Source organism: Marmota monax, unplaced genomic scaffold (genome assembly GCF_021218885.2).
Source record: "Marmota monax isolate L192 unplaced genomic scaffold, Marmota_monax_Labrador192_F-V1.1 WCK01_AAM20220418_F8-fsc00055, whole genome shotgun sequence".
Classification (NCBI taxonomy): domain Eukaryota; kingdom Metazoa; phylum Chordata; class Mammalia; order Rodentia; family Sciuridae; genus Marmota; species Marmota monax.
The window spans coordinates 7485371-7506950 of record NW_026695205.1 but is presented as its reverse complement, the minus strand read 5'-3'; the positions used below and the strand labels follow the sequence as shown (position 1 = coordinate 7506950).

The 21580-nt window shown below is 46.6% G+C and overlaps 1 protein-coding gene across 1 annotated transcript in view; it reads left to right on the top strand.

Moving 5' to 3' along the window:
* The window catches only part of Mroh9 (maestro heat like repeat family member 9), a 50783-nt gene extending 30002 nt beyond the window's left edge, over positions 1 to 20781 (top strand). The window contains exons 8-21 of the mRNA XM_046429970.1: positions 541 to 593; positions 1221 to 1370; positions 3551 to 3705; positions 5205 to 5370; positions 6282 to 6424; positions 7083 to 7220; positions 8622 to 8742; positions 10190 to 10327; positions 11948 to 12124; positions 13752 to 13904; positions 14002 to 14118; positions 14588 to 14690; positions 19040 to 19102; positions 20441 to 20781. Of these exons, the coding sequence (XP_046285926.1) occupies positions 541 to 593; positions 1221 to 1370; positions 3551 to 3705; positions 5205 to 5370; positions 6282 to 6424; positions 7083 to 7220; positions 8622 to 8742; positions 10190 to 10327; positions 11948 to 12124; positions 13752 to 13904; positions 14002 to 14118; positions 14588 to 14690; positions 19040 to 19102; positions 20441 to 20781 (2018 nt within the window). The remainder of the gene's footprint in view (positions 1 to 540; positions 594 to 1220; positions 1371 to 3550; positions 3706 to 5204; positions 5371 to 6281; positions 6425 to 7082; positions 7221 to 8621; positions 8743 to 10189; positions 10328 to 11947; positions 12125 to 13751; positions 13905 to 14001; positions 14119 to 14587; positions 14691 to 19039; positions 19103 to 20440) is intronic.
* Positions 20782 to 21580: the final 799 nt, after the last annotated feature.

Below are 21580 nucleotides of genomic sequence, written 5' to 3'. Positions count from 1 at the left end.
ATGTGAGCCTAGCAGGGCTTACCATTGGACGGCTCTTCCTGGGGGATGGGGAAGTTAGTCTTTGGAGACGGGGCGACTCCCAACAGGAGCATCCAGGGCATTCAGCAAGGGGTTACAATAGCAAGAGAAGGTCTGTAGACGTGGGGTGACACTGTGGCTCTGTGTTGATCTCATCTGATGAAGTTCACACCATCCTCTGATGTGTCTACCTTCATACCAGGGTCTTCACCTCACAGAAACATCCAACTTTAGTTCTAAGTTGCACTGCGAAACTCCCACAACCTTCAGATAGATACTAGATTAAAATTTCTGAGTAAATAAATATTCAAAAGAGAATATTTCTCCTCCTGATGTTTTTTTTTGTTGTTGTTGTTTTGTTTTGTTTTTTTTTAAATTCAGCGTCTCACATTCAATTTGGCTTTCTTCAAGTAAGGCCAACTGTTTCCAGTATTGGGTTGGGTTCGCGGAGCCTTGGTTGCCCTCTTCTGGTTTCCATCCTTCTCCAGGATCCCACCCTTCACCCCTGCCCCCTGGAAGCAGGGCTGGTGGTCATCCATTCTCACTCAGACCTCAGTCCTTTTCCATTGAAAAAGGTGATCACCCATCCCTGTGGACGATACAGAAAAGCTTTACTGGTGGGACTGGGTACACCTTCTGAACTTGGAAGAATGTGATTTTTCTCATGTAAAGGACAAGGAGAAAAGGGTTCATTCATCTTTCCTTGGTCCTTAATCATACAACTGTATTCTAATTTTTCGGTCCATGGATATTCCTCTGACTTTAGAAGAGGGTTGTTTGCGTAGTCGTTCTTTGACCTCAGTAGTGGGCCGACAGACCCTTTCTCTCTTCCTAGTTGTTGATGTGCACATTTGAGTCACCTTGACTTCTTGCCCACCTCCTCCTGCATCTGCTCACTGTACTTGTTTCTGACCTGAGCAAACTCATTTCCAAAGCTAAAGATGTCCACAATACCTGGACAGCAGAATTGTTTTAAAATCAGAACACAAAACCGAATAAAATTACCCTTGGATTATAGTCGTCTTTATACTGACACTATTAGAAAATATAACTTCTGTTAGTTTTTAATAAAGGAAGAGCCCACAGAGGCCCATGAAAGTCTCGAGGCCCTGCCTGGCCCTGGAGCTTCCCCCAGTGTCTGAGTTCAGCATTTTCCTGTGTTGCTATGAGGTCTGAGGTCACAACTCTCCTTCTGGTTGCAGAGTGTAGGAAATACTTTACTGCCCTCCTTGCTGACTGACTTTGTGTGGACCCTCCTGATGAAACTGTCTGAAGCCAGTTTTGAAATTGCCTCTGAGGCAGCCTCTATCCTGAAGCTGACTCTGCAGTATCACTCCCAGAAGGTCATCATGGTAAGAATCAGCAGTGAGCAAAGGCGGGGAGGGCTTATTCTCTCAAGTCTACTTTTTGACTTTGCTCTAAATCTATTTCTCTCAGTTTATAGTCCTTGCCATTTTTCATTCTGTCACTTTACTAATATGAGGATTTTAAATGAAATATTTCACCATATAGAAAATTTTAGAGAATATGATAATGAATATCCACCCATCGATCATATTAAATTATGATATTTTGCCATATTTGATCTTTTTTAAAGAAATCTTTCAATAACAATAACAGTAGAGTTATAATTGAAATCTGCACAGCCTTTAAGGCAAGTTTTCAAGGACCCTCAGCTTGGCATAGTTTGTAGAGTCTAGGAAAAATGAAAGATGGACCCATGTCCTCACCACATGGGAATACAGTGTCATTATGTGTATCAGCACACGAGGATGGTCACCTTTCCTCTGAGGTCTCCCTCTCTCAAGTATTCATTATTTGTTGATGTTCGAATTTAATGTTTTTCTAAATAAAAAGAACAATTTTAGTTTTAAATAATTTTAAACTATTACATAAATTTTGCTATCCACATCTATATTGCAAAATGCCATTTACCAAAATAAAACAATTTATATTTTATAGCATATGCACACAAATAAATTTCATTGTTACCAAATGAGTAAAAACACTACCCAAAACTAATTCAGCTTCTTTTATTTTACTTGTTGTCATTCACATATTCTAACATCCTCTCCTTGCTGATAAGTAAAGAAAGATGGAAAGAATATATGGGTTTCTGCCTTAGTCTGCTTTGTGTAGCTATATCAGAATACCTGAGGCTGGGTGATTTAAAACAAATAGAGATTCATTTCTTACAGTTTTGGAGCCTGGTAAGTCCCAGGTTGAGGATCCTGCATCTAGCAAGGGCCTCCTTGTGGCATCATCTCATGGTGGCAGGCAGAAGGGCAAGGGAAGATTGCAAGAGGGAGACAGAGCAAGGGACTTTTTTTCAAGGAGCTCCTAAGGACTACCCCACTCACCCTGCTCCACAGAGTTCTCCTCTAACAGGAGGAAAGAGCATCCAAGGGAGGCTAGATGAAGCCATTCCAAGTCCCTGGAGAGAAAGAACACCACCAGAAAGCCAGAAACAAACATCCTCTGTTACAGTAAACCACTAACCACATAGAACGGAACAAAAATGGGGTTCTCTGACTTTATCACCCTTCCCCAGCTCCCACAGACAACTGGGCTACCAAGCCTAGGGAGTTAAAAATACGCCCCCCGCCCCAGTGGCACATAATGATGGGTGGCCATAGGAGCTCTGTGTGCGTCTAACCCATCGAGTGTTTCTCTGAGTTTGAAACAGATCATCACCCCAGAATTGAGCACCCAGGGCCGGGGCTGGCTTGTCCTAGGGCTGAGCCGCATCAGAGCAGGAGGAGGCCAAGCAGCAGCAGCTCTGGGCCTACAGCGAGGAGGTCCCTGGAGGAGACAAGGTGTAGGTCTCTGGTGCTTGGAGCACCCATGGTACGGGAGGGCCCTGCACCATGTGAGACTTCATTGCTTTCAGACACATTCCAGGTCTAGCGGGGACTCTCCTGTTCAGGAATGAGTCAAAAAGGAGGAGAAGTAAAACAAACATGGAACCTGTGAACAGAGTTTGCGAGATTATGGCGCAGGGTTCACCACTCTGGCTGATTCCTCTCATCCCAGTTCGTGCCCTCAATATGCAGATTCAGTTCTTCAATTCTCAGAACAATTTTTGAGATAAATATGTCCATCATTATTCTACTCAATTGTTTTGCCTTTCTTCTTTAAGATAATATATATATTTTTTCTATCATTAAGCTTGCATGCCTTATATAATGAAGTCTGGCCTCCCAAAACAAATTTTCTAAAAATGGGCATTTCTCCAATATTCATGAATGCCCAGCTTTTTAAAATTACCACCGCATAGTAACACAGAAGAGCGAGACCCACTGTGGCGCCATCCTACAGGCTCACAGCATAACTTGATCAGCTTCAGCCCCGGCACCTCCCCTCCTCCCTCCCCTGCCCATCCTCCTCTCCCTGCTGGTCCCCCTTCTACATAAATGCACTGTGTGGTCACACACATCACACACACTTTCTGCCGGTGCGTATTTGTGCGTTCACTGCTGCTCTGATCATTCTGAATTCTTCATGGAGCAATGCCTTGGAATTTCTCTTCCAGGTGTCTAAGATTGTGAATTTTATTTATAAGAAGCTGTGTGAAGATCCCTCCCACAGCATGAAGCACTCTATGCTGCGGGTCACCACCTTGCTGACGCGCACTTCACCCAAGAAGGTCATCTTTCAACTCATGGACTACCCGGTGCCCGCTGATGAGTAAGGAGACCCCCACTGCCCCCCCACCCCCATCCAGGTTTGTTCTCAGACTCCACAGTCAGAGGGACTTGGCTCAAATCTCCACCAGTCATGGTTAGGCCCAGTTTCTTATTTCTGAGGATATCTATTTTTACCTTATGTTGGATGATTGTAAGGCTTAGATAAGATCATATCTATTATTTGTGACCTTGTACGATACCTGGCTCACAGTAGGCCCTCAAGAAATGTCGATTATCTGAGGCTTTCAACTATATTCTATCACAGATCACACCGGAACAAACTTCTCAAAACGATGAAGGATCTTTTCTTCCCATTTATGAATTTACTCTTTTTTTTTTTTTGAGGGAAAAAAAAATCATGGAGTTTTTTTTTTTAATGTTCTGAACAGAGTATATACTTTTTTTTTTTTCCTGACTGAGAGATTGCTGGTTTTCAGGAGGCTGAACCCACAGCATATCTCACTATCCATTACATTCCTGGAAAGAGCACGGGGAGACTCGGTGTTCCCCCACTTCAGCGTGAGGCACCGCTGTGCACACAGTGTCATCCGCCCTCCAGCCTTTGCGGGGGAATAGATCCACAAGGGCAAAACCTGCTGTTAACTCCAGTGCAGATGACGAGCAGGGAGGCACAGGGAGCGGGCAGAGCCAGGCAAACCCGCCACATGGCCCAGGTCTTACGCCCTGGTGAGCAACGACGGATGGAAAAGGCTCGGACCCGGAGCCAAGCTAGAGAAGTTATGAGCAAGATGCAAGAAAACAAGACAGGCCTGCGACTGGCTGTCCACGGGGGTTCTCAGTGTGAGCCCCGAGGGCAAGGGCCACTCCACAGAGCTGGGTACATCCACGTATTCCAGGCCCCATAGTAGGAGCCAGAAAGACTGAGCTAGAGGCACCAGAACTCTGCATAGATCCACAAGGTCTCGGGAATATATTGGCAAAAAGATAAGCAGCAGTTTTTAAGATGAGCAAAGGTAGGAATAATCATGAACAGTGGCTGAGTGTGTAGAGAAAGGATCTGAGGACTAAAGGGAAGAAGCCAGGGCTCTAGTCACATCTGTGTCACCATTAAAATATGGGACATTTAGCCAAATGAGCTCAGGTTTTTATTTGTTAGTTATTTTGTTTAGGGTTTTGAAGAATCGTCTACATTTTGATTTGCATTTGTATCCCCATGCCAGTCTTCAAGTGTGCCACTCTTCCTGGACTAAGGAGATCATGAGCTAGGGGAGCAGAGTTTGGGGTGCAGAGAACGGAGGGGTTCTTGACATGAACTTGGCGGACATTTAAATAGCAGTAAGAAATGAACACACAGACATGCAGACTGTTTTTTGTTTTCTAAGATCTTATTTCACTTCTTCCTCTGTTTTTGAGGATAACGCACAGGTGGGATCACTGGAACCCGATGCCAGTCCACCTGGGGCTGGTCCCAGGCCGGCTTCCCGATTCCCGCCTCTGCCACGCGGGCTTCCCCTAAGGCCGAGCCCTCTGTGTCCACAGCACTCTAATACTGATGTGGCAAGCGGCGGGTTCCGAGGGGAGCGTGGCCCCTCTCGTGCTGAAGACTATCCTTCTGATCCTGAAAGGAAAGCCCGGAGAGACGGAGGAGGACATGGAGGAAAAGAGGCGCTTCTCCCTGGACGCCACCAACATGATGCCTGTGGCGGTAAAGGACACGCGTGCCTCCTCCCAGCCTTGTGTTCCTGTGGGGGGGAGATCCCAGTCCCCCCTCGGGCACCCACTCTCCAACACCCTGTCAGACCTGGGAGCTTGCATTCTGCTGAGAATGGAGGCGAGGAACAAATGAGTGTGACACTTGTCAAAAGAAACCTACATTGGTGTGGGTGGGAAGGTGCCGGTGAGGTCAGTGGGTCAGGGCAGGCCTCTCTGCTGAGGTGACATCTAGTCAGACACCTGAGTCTGGGGAGGGTGGTCTTTGCATGTGTCCAGGAGGAACAGAAGAGCAAATGTCCTGTGGTGACTGGAGCTCACCTGTGTTGGGGAACGCCGGGAGGCCCAGGAATCTGGCTGAACTGAGCCAGGGCGCAGGTGTAGGTGGCAGAGGGGCAGCCTCCAGCTAAATCACATAGTCATCTAGACACGGGAAGGGCTAATTGCACCTGTGTCCAGTGCACGCATCCCCAACTACCCAAATCACTACTTTGGAGAATAAATTCAGGTTTTACAGAAATATAACAGAGGAACATGTCGAGGTGCTGGGACGTGAAGTTCTGCTGTGCTGGCTTCCCAGGGGTCAGCACACCAAAAGACCCGGGCACCAGCCGGCCCACCCTTTACCTATGCTGCTTCTCTGGATTGCTCAAGCACAGGGGGCCTGGGTTATTGGTAGGACTCTTCTTCACGGCCACTGATGAAGGACCTCGGGATGTGGGCCCTCCTGGGAGCCAGCTTGCTTGGTGCTGGTCTGGCAGCCAGGTTGACTGACGGGTGCTCTGGCGCTCCTGGCCCTGCTGTTGCCGGGGGGACGGCAGGCAGCGGCTGCCTTCCCGGGGGCGGGAGGTTGCAGAGTTCTGCCCTTCTCCTGGCCAAGACTCACGGGCCTCTTCCTCCCGACAGGCGTCGCAGGCCCTGTGCACGTTTCTGCCCGTGGGCTCTTACAAGAAGGCCGTGGCCCAGTTCTTCCCGCACCTCCTGTTGGCCCTCATGCTGCAGCTCTTCTACAGCAGCCAGCTGAGAGTGATGCCCCAGGACAGGCCGCTGTGAGAGCGCCCACGACGAGCGTCCAGCCCTGGGGCCCCGGGGGCTCCTGCCTCCTGCCGGTGCATTCACCGACTGCCCTGTCCTCTCCTCTGAAGGGCGCAGTACCTTCCCAGAAGCGCCACCCGAGGGCCTAGGCAGGACCCCCCCCATGTGCGTGTAGAGGCCACCAGGCCCCAGGACACTGTCCACTCCTGTTGCTCTGTGGGGGCGGGGTGAGGGAGGAGGGGCAGCACTGCATCCCAGCCCAGCTGTCAGCGGTTTGCCTGGTCGGGTGTGGACATCTAAACCCGGGGGCACCCTGAAACAGGAGCCGGCCCTTGATGTATGCCCCACTCCCTGCTCTTTAGGCACCCCAGCAGATGGAAACCTATCCTATCTACTTATGGCATCCACCAAGGAAAAGGGACACCTTCAGCAGGCTGTCACATTGTCCAGCATCTCTTACAAATAAGCCCATAAACTAGCAAGAGGTTCTGTGGGTAGCCCAGGATCTTGCAGCTAGGGTTTAACCTCCACTCCTGATACTGCTGAGATGACCTTGTGGGGTGACCTCCTGCCTCTGAAACATCTCCTTTCTCCAAACCCTATCCTGCCTAAGATGGGGTGCAGGCCAGGTCATGCATACTTGGTTATGGGAAGTTCACTGTCCTTTACCAGCTATGCCCGGGACGCCCTGAGAGCTCTGCTGAACTCTTCCGGATTACAAGAGGTGGATGCTGCTCTGAAGAAAAAGAACTGCTGGACCCAGTTTTCCCAAGCACTGTATCACCAACTCGGGGTTCACCTCATTGCCAAGTAAGAAAGGGGGCGCCGTGTAGGAGGCTTGGTCTCTGTGCCACCTTCTCCACCTTCCTTCATGTGGGTCACAGAGAACACAGTTGGCATCTCCTCCAGCGTCTAAATCTCTCCATATGATCTGGATTGGCTCTGGATTCTTTTTCTTCAACTATTTTGAGGAGTTTTGGGGGGATATTTTCCCTATCCTTCTCTTTTACCTGATGATACCCAATTATCCTCTCTCCACAGAACAGGTTTCTCTTGCAGGTACCTTTCACAGGACCAAAGATAATCCTGGTTTTTCCCTTCTGATGTTAGCCGTTTCCTGCTCTTCAGGCACCAGATCTTTCTAGATGTGCTTTAAAGAGCTCCAGTAAAGACCTGTGTCCAATGAGCCAGATAAGTTTTGGAAAATGTGATAGAATGGAACTTTCAGTTTTCGTGTACTGGAAAGGTTGTTTTCTAGTTAGTCTTCAGTGAACAGCACGCTTAGGATTACAGGGATCAGCTTTTCTGATCAAGAATTAAGCTACGGTGCCTTGTCAACATGACAGACCATTTGAAGTTGTGCCCAACCCAGAAAGGACAGCCTATGTGGTTCACGGGTGCCTTTAAAAATGGCCACTTGTTTGCACTTCCTGTGTAAGAGTGTAGTACTCCTGACCTACAAGTGGACCCTAATTAAGTGTCACCCTGTCCTTAGCATTTATGGATCCTCTGACTCCAAGCTTGGTACAGACCAGCAGCAACAGCATTGTAACTGGGAGTTAAAACTCCGACTCTTGTATTAGCAAGGTCTGGCTGGTTTGAATGCACCTTGAAGTTTAAGGAAGCCAGTGTGGAGTCCTGACATGGAAGCTCTGCCCCTTCCTGATCCTGCCTCTACTGAGCTGATCCAGGCCCATGTGTCGGGACCACTGTGAGCCCAGCTAGTGCCCAAGGGTCTGGAGGATGGCTTAGTGCGCCAGAGCTCGCCGCCTCTTCTCCTGAGCAACCCAAGATGGGCCCCGACTCTCTCCTTCCTCACAGCATTGAAAGGAAGAGCTTGATTCGAAACCCCATAGGTGACCTGCGTGGCTGTCTTGGATCGTGCTTTAGACGTCTATTTCTTCTCCCTTTGGACAAGGACTGGATCTTGCACAGAAATAGCTCCTCCTGTTATGTGGCCAAGGATGTGGGAGACTGGATAGAGGAGCCATGTCAGGAAGAAACGGCGGCAGGCCCAGGGCCGCTGGCTCTGCAGGCTGTAGAACCCGTGGTGGGCTGCGGCCTCCCCTGGATGAGGGAACGGTGGGCAGTGTCTTGTCCTTCCCACCTGCGAGCTGGGAGGCTGAGGGCAGAATCCTCTCTCCTCACTATCAGGATTGGCCGACGTGGGCTCTCCATCTCTGCTCATCTGGGGCTTCCTCTCCTTTACAGAACTCTCAGTGAGTTCAACTTCCCACAGTTTCCAGAGACTCTACATTATTTCTACAAGATCTCCGTGGAAGGTCCTAGAAGGTCCGAAGACAATATCGTCACAATAATATTCTTCACTGAAGTGAGTTTCTAGGAGAGCTTGAGTGGTGTCTGGCGCCTCCCCTGGTCTTCACCAAGCCGCCCACAGCCTCCCCCTCCACCCCTGCCCGTTCCCACCAAGACTTAGGAGAACAGCGGGGAGTGGGCTGAGGCAGGGCCCAGGGAGGGGAGCTACATCTGGATGCGGGAGGCCGCCCCTGTGGATTTTAGCGTTTCTTTAAACCCAAGTGACACGTCTGTTTCCAACTGTCAACATCAGATGGTTATTATTTTTCACTGCTTTGTGACGTCCTTATTATATGTCTGTCTGACTGCTGTGGTTTAGGATATTGACCCACAAACTGGAGGAGGGGTATCTGGCAATTCCAGGGGCTCCTAGGCTTGCAGTTCCATGCCATGGACGTTAAATAAACGTCTCGCTCTAGGGAAGTGGTGGACACTTCTGATGAGGTGTGTAATTTGGAGGAAAGCTCTCTAGAAGGTTGTGGAAGGGAAGCCTGACCCCTCCCTCTCACCCGCTCTTGCTGTGCCATTTCCTTCCAGTTTTCTCCTGTTTTCCCTGTACGCTTTACCTATCTGAGCAATGTTTGAAATTCTTCCATGAAAATTGTGTGTTTTTAAAGCTGTCATTGCATATCTTAAGAGATTTTAAAAATGCACATATTTGAGTGCCTGTTTTAGGTGCAAGATGGCTCGTGATAATCACATCTTTGGGGGGAACTGGCTGTTACAGACTAAACCTCCTCAACTTGGCCCCCAGGTCCCTCCTGCCTCCTGTCCTCCCTGTCCCCTACCCTATGGCTGCTCTTTTAAAAGGTGCTCAGTCACACCCTGCCTCATCAACCTCAGGCCCTTAGTACATGATCACCATCCCTGGAAGTGCCTTCTTCAAACACTTTATCTAGCTAACGCCAACTCGGCCTTCACGTCTAAATCTAAATATCACTCTTCATTCTAAATCAAATTTTCATCACAGTCGAAATCCAGTACCTGGTGAATGTTCTCGCAGCATCTGCCAGCTCTCCTTCCTAGTCCTGGCCTCAGCTCACAACTCGGCTCCTTCTTTGAACAGTGTCTAGTATTGTCTTGCAGGGCACCAGCCTCTCGGCTCATCCGTGACTCACAGGGTCGTGGGCCGGGACTCTTTTGCTCACCAGGCCGTTTATAGGCATCACCTGTGGGCAACATCCCGGGTCAGAAAAACTCCATCCTGTGAGTGAGTCTTAAATGGGTCATTCAGTTTCCAATGATGAATAGAAGCCATGAAAACAAAGCAAAGCATCTGTGAGTTACTCTAGTCGCTGTCCCCTGTCCCCTCTTCTATGAGCACCCAAATGTGTAGAGCCATGCACACAAGCTCTTGGAGTTGGTATTCTGGTTTGCTGAAAATGTCTTGATTTGACGCCAGGCAGAAATCATACCACAGCTGGCCTGAACTCATCATTAACTTATTAACTCTTTTCTTTCAGCTTCTGAATAACTTCTTCAAGGACCCATTCCCAGAAGAATTTATGGTCCTCTACAAAAACTGGATCAACGATTCCAACCCTGTGGTTAGCAAGTTGAGTCTCCAGAAAATCGCCAACATGGCCCCCGTCATCAATGAGGTACGTGGGGGCGGTGGGGTTGTGTCCGCCCGCACCGCCAAGATCATAATTGGATATTCTGATGCTGCTGGAGATCTTTATGATAAAACATGGATATTTTTTCAGTTTCTGTAAACCACAGCACACTTAGTATTTTTTTTTTCAATAAGAATACTGAGTTAAAAGAGGAGAATATAAGCCAACTTAGGGGCTTTAACACCTTATTTATAAATTTTCCATAAAATCATTCATTGCCCTCGGAATTTATCACCCGTGGCCTCCAGGAACACCCCTCTTCCAGTCTACACCACAGACTCCTCAGCAAGTTTCCCTCCAGCGCACATGGAGCACTCACCAAGTCCCATCTGGGGAGCACTCGGCTTCTCCTTCCACGCCTCACCCTCTCTGTCACCTGCCACAGGCACATTTTTCTCCTTTCCCAACCATCAGCTCAAGGTGGACCTCACTGAATGGCCCCATCCCTTCTCAGAGCCAAACCCCCCATGAGCACTGCCTCATGTCACAGACCCCAAAGTACGGCTGTAGAGCCACCAACATCACCACCATCTGGAGGCCTGTTAGAAACACAGATCCAGGGGCCCACCCCACCCTGTGGAATCAGAAATTCTGGGTTGAGGACCTTCAGTCTGTGTGTTAAAAGAATCTTCGGTTGATCCTAACACAGGTTAAGAGTCACCGTCTGGCCTGGTTCCCCCTGAGTCAGACGAAAGTCCTCCAGTCCCAGGAAGTAAGCCTGCCTCTGGGTTCTGCAATTCCAAACTCCAACGGGTCTTGTGCCACGCAGAGACTGCAGATGCTAGTGACTCATTGTTGATTTAAGAATGAGCCTGATAATAAGTAATAACTAATAATATAACTAATAATAACTAACAATGATGACTCCATTACCTATTCAGCATAGTCTCCAAAAGCTCAAGGCCTGTCCGTAAACACTGCTTTTGCATTTAGAACGGCATGAGCCATGGTCTGTTTGCTTTAAATAAAGCACACAAGTGAACAGGTTTATCGGCAGCAAGCATTCTTTTGGGAAGCATCAAGTTCTTCGTTGCTTCGTCCAGAGCTCTGGCCAATGTCATTGGCGAAATGGGGGCTCTGTGTCCAGAATGGCGAGGAGAGTGAAATAGAAGTACTGCCGTGATCTGGGCTCAGGTTTCCCTGCTGTTGACGAAGCCCAGTGTTTCAGCTGGATACTGGCCTCCACCACTCAGGGGTGTAGAAAATAGGCAACTGTCACCAAAATAATCGGGAATCCATCACTTTGTAGTATTACCTTTGGTTTTATTTAATGCTAAACTAATACAATTTAACTTTTAATAGTGACATTTTAAAAAATATTTTTAGTTGTCCATGACCTTTATTTTTTATTTATGTATATGTGGTGCTGAGGATTGAACTCAGTGTCTCCCACATGCTAGGCAAGTGCTCCACCATGAGCCACAACCCCGGCCCTGACTTTTAATAATGACGTTTTAAAAATAATAGGCCACAAAATTTTTGGCAACTTGACAAGTGACTCTTGCGAGCCAGGGCCAGCAGGCCAGACTGAGACGTGCAAGCCAAACACTAGCTCTAATCTCCTCCAGTTCCCAAATCCCACCATCTTCCTCCTTTCACATGCAGATAGAAAATGTCTGCAGCCTACTGACATCCATCCTGGAAGCCTTCCATTCCAAGGAACACACCGTTGTCATCCGGGCCTTGCTCACCCTCCGGAAACTTCTATGCAAACTGGACAGGGTGATCTACTCCTCACTGTGCGCCAAAATCGCTTCCAGCTACTGTCCTCTGATGGATCACGTGAGTTAGGTGGAGAACTGAGTAGAGGAGCCTGGAGGTTGTGGGGTTCAGCGGAAGCCCCAGTGGAGATCCTGTCGTAGCCTGGCCTCACCAGCAGGCGGCAGCCTTCCCCCTAGAGCCAGCTTTTCTGCTCCAGGCATGAGTATTTGTGGGACCCTTTTATTTAATTACTTTTTAACTACACTGTGACAATCTAGAAAAGTTTGTCCCTAAGAAAGGAGAATCAGGGCTGGGGATGTGGCTCAAGCGGTAGCGCGCCCCCCTGGCAGGCGTGCGGCCAGGGTTCGATCCTCAGCACCACATACAAACAAAGATGTTGTGTCCACCGAAAACTAAAATGTAAATAAATAAATAAATATTAAAATTCTAAAAAAAAAAGAAAAGAGAATTGAAGAACAGTCTCTGATCATGGGTGAAAGAGGACAATAAGTTAATGGTGTCCATACTAGAAGATGATATTTCCTCAATACTAGAAGAGAAGATTGTATTTTTTAAAATAGTTTCTGACTCTGGCTGAGATTTTTCTCTTCCAGAGTCTTCATAATGCAATCAGCTCCTACTTGGCCAGCTGTATGCCCGTAGGTGAGGCACTCCCATCGCTATTCATTGGCAATTCCACAAAGTCCTCTAGCCTTGGACACAGCCTGGGTGAATTATCCCCAATTATACAGACTATTCCAGTTTATATTTTGAGGCCATGATTAAGTGCTATACATCTTCCTAAATTTAAGAAATTCACTTTTTACACAAGATTTTTTTTAACACCATCTGAATTCTGGTAAGTAAAACTTTTCATGTTTTTTTTTTAAACCAGTTTCAATATTTTTCCTAGTTAAAGCATAACTGACAAATGAAAATTACATACATTATTTTTGTCCAATGTGACATTTTGATATATGCACACACTGTTAAATGATTAAATCAAGCTAGCCAATGTAATCCATCTTTTCACATATCATTTTTTTTATGGTGAGAACATTTTAAGATCTAATCTCTTTGCAAGTTTCAAGTACAAAATGCATATGGCTGACCATAGTCAACGTGCTATACATTATTAACACTCCAAAATTTATTCATCCGTCTAACTGAAGCTTTAGACCCTCTAAGGAACACTTCTTGCATTCCTCCACCCCCACCGCCTCCACCTCCTGGTGACCACTGTTCCACTCTGTGTGATGAGTTTGACTCCCTCAGGGTGTGTGTGTGAGGACAGCAGGCAGGGATTGTCTGTCTATGCTGTGCCTAGCCGAGTTCACGCCATGTAGTGTCCTCTGGGGTCAGTTGTATTTTTTGCAATGATTTTCTTCTTTATTATGACTAAGAGTACTTGTGGGACAGAGGGGAGGTGCACACTCATACGTGTGGCCTTTATCCATTCTTCCATTAGTGGGCATTAGGTCAATTCTACATCTTGGCTATGGTCGATAATGGGTAAGTAAATCTTACGTTAAAAACAAAAGAAGAGCTTTGTAGATGAGATCTTTCCTAAAAGTAAATAATAATTTCATACATTTGAATATACACATATAGGCATATAAAATAGATAGATAGATAGGTAGGTCGTGTTGATTGAAGAAAGCAGTGTGCTCAGATGAGGCCCTTTCTCTTTTCCGCATGCACCTGGCAGAGCAATGGGGGTATTCGGAGCATGGCCATTCGACACTTTGGTGAGTTGCTGAAGGATATGAGTCAGTACACCTGGATGCTGAACCCTTTGGCCCTTAGAGCCTTGGTGCCCCTGATCCTGTTTTTGGAGGACAAGGAGATAAGAGTCTCAAAAGTAAGACTTCCCCCCCCCCCTTAATTTTGCAGAAAATCACAATGTTTTATGCAACCACAAAAGAAGAGATCTTGAGGGACCTTTTTGTATCTCACAGGCATGTAAATACACATTAAGAATCTGTGCCTCACAACTGAGGTGGCCCACACCAGTTTTTCTCAAAGATGAAAATTACAACTTTGAGCTGGTGGTGCTCAACATCTGTAACCACCTTGTAAGTAGCCCTTCCCTCTTCCACCGGTCAGACCCACAGACAGAAGGGAAGGGCCGCACAAAGTGACGAAATGGGGGAGGGCAGGGGCGATCCTGAGGAAAGAATGTGAAGAAAACATAGCAAGTAAGTGTGATTGTGGCCAGGCTTGAGATGGCCGAAAACTAGAATTCCCCACTTCCTCTTCTTCTTGGAGTTCCTTTGCCACCCCTCGTGGCCTGGTCCCCTGAAAACCAGCGTGGGCAGTGGAGACACGTGGGGGTGGCAGAGAGCTCAGCACAGGTGGGTTCCCGCATCCCATCGTCAACAGCTCAACGCCTGCCAGAGAGTGTGTCACACACAGGACGCTCCAGGCTTCGCTGCTGCTGATACAGTGGGAGCAATCGGTGTCCTCTGTCTTAAAGCTTCTCTGAAGGGAGAGAGATGTCTTTTCAACAATCGAGAGATGGTTCTTTCCCTTTTTTATTCGTAGGCGGCTTCTCACGAGAGCTACATTACAGATTTAATATCTGATACCTTAGGGTTCCTGGGGAGCTCCCGGCCATGCCTGAGGAGAGGATCGGTTATTTTAGTAGGTAAATAAATTTAATTCTATTTCTTGTCTTTCAAGGTACAGAGGAGTCTAGCAGCGTAAGTCTGCATTAAAAGTCACAAATCCTCTCTGTTTATGATGCCCAGCGCCTATGATGGTGCCACCTGTGATGAACAGAGGCTAATAATGAGCTGAGAGCAGAGGTGCCTTTGCAATGCAGTTAGCTAGCGTCTGTCTGGTCAAATGATCGCCAGAATGCATTCAACAGGGCGATTTCAGACTTTCAGACAGAGACCTATCACAGCTCATCTTCCTTTCACTGCCTAAAAGTCACTGTCCAAAGAACAATTTTAAAACATGCACCAACCAACACCATCGTCAGCAAGTCTTGGACATCGGCAGCCACCAACTTCAACAACGAGGAAGAGCTTTTCTGAGGAAAGTAGAGGCAGGTGGATGGAGTCCAGCCAGACTCCAGAGGGGACAGCGGAAGCCCCCGGGGTGGTCAGCTTGAGGGAGGGCGGGAGGGCTTCTGAAGGGAGGGAGGGAAGAAGATGAGAGAGGAAGAGAGATGGGAAGAGGAAAGATGGAAGGAAGGATGGACAGAGGGGAGGGGGGACATCTAAACCTGAACGTTGGAATGTGCGCAGTACACCTGTGAAGAAAACTTGCAGACATTACTGAAGGACACAAGGCTTGAATAAACAGAAAGGGTATAAATCATGTCTCGGGAAAGACAAAACCAAAACCAAAAAAATGGATGAAGCCAGGCGCGGTGGAGCAGGCCTGTAATCTCAGCAGCTCAGGAGGCTGAGGCAGGAGGATCCCGAGTTCAAAGCCAGCCTCAGCAAAAGCGAGGCGCTAAGCAACTCAGTGAGCTCTTGTCTCTAAATAAAATACAAAATCGGGCTGGGGATGTGGCTCAGGGGTCAAGTGGCCCTGAGGTTAACCCCTGGTACCTCACCCCAAAAAATGTATGAATTCTTTCTAAATTTATACGTGGAACCAGATGCTAATTAAAGCACCAGTCGGGTTTCTTTTGTTTAAACTAGCATGCTGATCCTCAAGCTAAGTGTAAAGGTAGGCAAGAAAGAACAACGAGGGGGAACTGGCCCCATCAAACCACAGGCAATGATCAGATGAAAGCAACAGGGCGCCATGCAGACAGCCCAACTCAGGCAGCATTTTAGAAAGTGAACGGTGGGCCTCTTAGACGATGTGGGGCACCTAGTAAGCCGCTGGGAATTTTTTGAATTATTTTATTCATTTTTAACTTTTTATATTAAATAAATTCCATATAATCAAAGAGTCAAATGCTAAAAAATCAACTCATAATTATAAATAAAACAAGATAAAAACAATCCGGAATATCTGCCTTATAATCATGGAAGAAGGAAAAGTTTTCTAAGCAAAAGTCTAAACCTAGCAGCCATAACAGAAGATTGTTAACTACATGACAATCTTGGTGACGCAAAACCAGTAGAAACCAAGTTAAAAGCCAAATTGAGGTAAAATATTTATACTTATCACAGATAAAGGGTGAATGCTCATTATCAAAGGAATTCTTACAAATCCATTACACAACCAATTCAGTAGAAAAATTGGCAAAGAATATATGAAAAATACATATATTTGGCACTTATATATGACCTTTCACAATTTTACACATACAGTAAAGCAAATTGAATGGTGAAATGTTTCTGTCCATGAGGTTAATGAAAATCAAAAGTTTTTTACTAGCTGAATACTCTGGTAACATCTGTAATTTCAGCTACTAGGGAGGCTGAGGCAGGAGGATCACAAGTTGGAGGCCAGCCTCAGCAACTTAGTGAGATTCTGTCTCCAAATAAAAAGTAAAAAGAGCTGAAGATGTAGCTCAGTGGTGGAGTGCCCCTGGGTTCAATCCCCAATCCTGAAGGAAAAAAAAAAAAGTTTTATACTATACATTTTGGCCCAGTGGCAAGAAAAGAGCAATCACACTAGTGACACTATAAATTGCTACTTTCTCTAAGGAGGGCTATTTGAAATACAGAAAATCCACATCTTTATACAATAGCTTATATTTAACCAAAATTAGCCAGTCTCATAGAAATGCTTTCAATCAGAAGGAAAAAAACCATAGAAGTGGAATCCAGGATGTGTAGTTGTTGAAGATATTATAGTTTAAAATACACATGACTAATATATTTGAATGATTAAATAATGAGATGGAATGCAGAACTCAATGGATGGCATTCAGCAGCAAATTAGAAAGAAAGTAAAAGAGAATGAGAGAATCAAATGCGTCACAGCAAAGGATTCAGCCCCAAGATCAACACTTAGAGAAAAAAAATGGGAAATGTGGAAAGAGCATGAGATACTATGAGACACAGAGAAAGCTTCGACGTTCATGTTACAGGAGGAGGAGAGAGCGAGGCAGAAGAAACCACCTGAAGAGATAAGGCCGTGAATGATCCAAAACTGAAATAAGGCAACAGCAAGAAATAAAATATCTAAGTTTGAATAAAAGAAAATAAAACTTTCAACATTTCCACAAAAATGTTGGCATGTTTAGAACATTGGAGAGAATTCTTAAAAAATACTCATTAAACGAATTTATCAAAGTTTCTAGATACAACACCAATACACAAAGATCAATTGGATATTGGTACACAAACAAATTGAAAAATTAAATTTTTGAATTATCAAATATAACTCCAAAAATATAAAATATATTAAGACTAAGAAAAGATGTGCAACACTGATACACAAGAAAGCAGAAAACCACAGAAGTTAAAAACAAACAACAACAACAAAAAAAACACCCAGGTGAAGAGCTATCTCCTGTTGGTGGATTGAAGGATGACATGCCTCACAGTCTCCCCGAGCACTCAACCTGGTCCTGAGCAGATCCTTACCTGGGGTTTGGAGGTGTGGGTGGAGCTGGAGGGCTGATCTAAACTTTATGTGAAAATTGAAAGGTCTGAGAGCCATGGTGACCTGAGGGGAGCCAAAGCTGAAGGACTCCTACTCCTGGACATCGAGGCCTCTGGATGAGGCGGGGAATGTCTCCAGGCTTTGGGGGGAGTGAGAATCGGTACAAGCACTTTGGAAGACTGTTTGGCAGTAATTATTAAAGCTGAACATAAGTATCTCCATTATTCAGTAAATGCTAGTTATATACCAAGCAGCAATTCGAATTCATGCACGAGAATGTCCATACACCATTACTCACTGTAGCCCCAAACTGGAAACAGCACGAATGTCCACCATTGGCAGGAGAAAAAAAAAAAAAAAAGATGGCTGCATTCATAAGATAAAACACACAGTGGAGCACGCCTATTAACCCCAGCAACTCAGGAGGCCGAGGCGGAGGATGTCAAGTTGGAGGCCAGCCTCAGCAACTTAGCGAGATCCTGTCTCAAAAAGGGCTGGGCATGATAAAGTGCCCCCGGATTCAATCCCCAGAGCTACTAAAAATAAATATAAATAAAAAGATAGAACATCATCTAGCAGGGTTCAGTAAACTTTTTTGAAAACCCGATAGTTTAATATTTTAGGCTTTGAGTGCCACCGAATCTCCGTTGGAGGTACTCGGCTGTCATAAGGCGAACGCAGGTAGAGATGATGTGTAACACGGAGCCGGGGTGCACAGTGTGTTTCAAGAAAACTGAGCTCTGCGTGTACCCATGGGAATGGACGGACCATGGCTGCATCAAAGACCGTGGGGATCCCAAGCTCAAGTGCAGCAAGAAGGCAGACCCTGAGAGCGTGCTCTGGAAGGTGCAGGAAGAAACTGCAAGGGGCTTGAGGAACGCCTCTGGGACGCTGGTGACCTCTGAGACACTGGTGACCTCTGGGACACTGGTGACCTCTGGGACACTGGTGACCTAGACGTAGGGAAGATGAGTTAGCTGCAGAGTCACTCATTAACCCCGAGTCTCGTCATCCCGCTTGTGGAACACCTGTGAACCTGACACTGAGCCACAAAGACCCCACTCAGGGTGACTGTGAGATAAATATTTGTGTTTTTCAAGCTCTATTCTTAAAAAAAAAAAAAGTAATAATAGGTGAATGATTTGTGATGATACTTATTAATTTTTAGCTATAACAAATTATATAGGAAGTGCTAGATTATGATTTACAACTTATTTTAACACATCTGTGTCAATTTCATTAAAAAATTCACAGGATTGAAAACTTGGGTTTAAACTTGGGTCAACACAGACATGTGTTTCAATAAATAGTTTGTAACAAATAGTTAAATAATAACCATTTGAAAGCCCTAATAGATGATTGGAAGATCATCTGTAGATACTTTGCGTTAAGGAAAGCAAAGCTTGTAGCCAGGTAACAGCAGGGAATGCACTTTTGTGATGTACTTTGGTGTAACTTTAATCCACTCTGTGCTAGGGTACTTGGCAAAGTTGGGTGCGTATTTACTACTCAAAGATGAAATCGAAGTCATGCTGGAGGGTAAGTACTGAGGTCATGATGACACATCTATACATAGGTCCAAATAAACTCTCCACTTGTGACTCTGGTCACATGAGTTCTACGTGAGGGTGCCCGTCTTTCCCTGCAACCTGACCACTCCCCCTGGAGCCCTTGGGAACTGCAGTGTTGGGGACTCCCTCACTCCTCCAACCAGCAAGTGCCTCTCCAGCCCCTCCTGAGCCACAGCACTATCCAGCTTCTGGGCCCTCAGCAGCAGCAGCAACCACCACCACCAAAGCCTCTTCCCTCCCAGCATTCCCACTTTAGTTGACGGTAACATCCATCCCACTGGCAGAGGAGGGAATTCTAGCAGGGTCCTGTTGTTCTCCCACAATGTCTGGGTCTTAGGCCTCTCCCCCTCTTAGCCTCTGTTGCCTCTTTAGGTCAGAATTAATTACTAGCAGGTGAGTTAGAAAATAGGGGAGCTGCCTTCATTCCTTCCTTTACAAATAAAAAAAGGAGGCTTTATTTTTCAGAGCATTTTTAGGCTCACCTACGAAGTTGAGCTGCAGGTACAGAGGTGCCCCATCACGTCCTCCACTGTCAGCATGCCCCAGCAGGTCCCACGTTTCTCACTCCCTATGAATTTATGCTGCCCCCTCCTCTCACCTCGCTGGCTCACTAGGGGGCGCTCTCCTTCATTCAGCAGCACCAGGATTCTCCCTTGGTCTCTCTTACCACCTCTTTCCTCTCTCTCCTCCTGCTCCTTCTTCCCACCCTTTCTTTTCTAAAGGTCCCTCCTTATTCTGCTTCTTTTATTAAGAAATGAAATCATCATTCCCCACTTCCTGCTGTCGCATAGGACCCCATTAGCATTTTGCTATATGTGTTATCCCAAATATTTTTTAAAACATACATGCCATTGCATATTTAGTATTCACAACTATCACAACTTTTTTCACCTACTTATGGGTCAAACACCTCCCATGCCAAGGAACATGTGCCCATCTCATCTTGTTAAAATGTGTACATTATTTCATTTTATGGTAACCTTAACTTTTAAGCAGCTCCTAGGGTCTAATCATGTAGCTGAATAGCAAACATTTTTCATGATTATGATCAATATAATGTGTGTACATAAGCTTCATGAATCCATGTTGATGCTACCAAGCACATAATAGAAACTCAATAGACATTTAGTGAATATTTCCATTTTTCTTTTAATGAGATGCTATTCATCTCCCTCAAGATGGGGGAGAGTGAGAAGAGGGGTGGGCAGGAAGGAGACTGTGGAGGGCAGTGGGGTTGCTGAGGGCTGGAGCTTCTTGGCCTCTGAGAGAGAGCTGCTTCAAACCAAGTGCCCTTTTACCGTTGCAGTTATTGAAAAAACAGTCCGGGATGAAGACCCGGTGATTCGGGAGTTAGCAAAAACAACCCGTGATATTTTTAGGGAAATAGCCCACACGATGACCTCCTCAACTATCAAACAAACCTTCCGAAGATGGTTTAAGTTCATCTACACCAGAAAATTGAAGCCTCTTTACAACTGGCCCAAGGACTACACCCACCCCCCTGTAGATCCTACGAAAGGCAATAAGGAGGGCTTCGTGGAAGAGGAGGAGGAGGAAGAGGAGCAGGAGATTTTGATCAAGAGCTACAGGTGCGAGGCCATCTTGAAGCAGGCCAAGGAGGGCGAGTCAGATTTCCCCTCCCCCTGAATCCCCTGAGCCCATCGTAGATGCTGATCTGGAGGACGCTGGAAGCGTTCACTGCCCCTTCTTAATCCCTATTAAAGAAGTCTGGAAAGACGGTGCTTGTCTGTCTGACGTGATCAAACCCACTGACCCTGGAAACGCAGTCCCTCCTCAGTCTTGGTGGCTCCGGTTCTAGTGACTCCCGTGTATCAAAGTCTGTGATGCTCAAGTACAGGACACAATAATGGCCCGGTGGCTGCACAGAATGTGCACACATCCTGCCAGGGGGTGTGGAACCACCTCTGATTACATGTAAATACCATATAAACAGCTGTTATCGGTGTTCTTTAGGAAATCGGGACCAGATAAAAAGTTCAGGACGTGTCAGTACAGGTGCGGGGTCTCTCCAATCTCAACAGAGCTTGCCCCCACGGGTGTGGCACCACGAAGATGGAGGCCGGCTGTTTAAGTGAAGGGTTTGTTGAGAGGCTGTTGGAACTTGTTTCAGCATCGAGCGAGCACCTTCTGCATGCCACATCTGTGCTGGGCAGTGGGGACACTTGGATGATATGAATGAGGCTCCTCAGAGCAGGTCATGCAGCATGGTCCTCTGTGTCTTGCTGGGAGGAAGGTCACCTGGTTCACCCTTCATGAACCAGCAGTTGGCCTTGAAGGGAAAGGGGAAAGGGAGGAGCAAGTGGCTCCAGTGGACCCTGAGGCAGAGGGTGACGGGAAGCTGAGGAGCCTGTCAGGTCAGCTGTGGGCAAAGAAGGGGAGACCCAGGAAGACGCCGCCGTGGCCAGGTGCCAAAGGGCCTGAACAC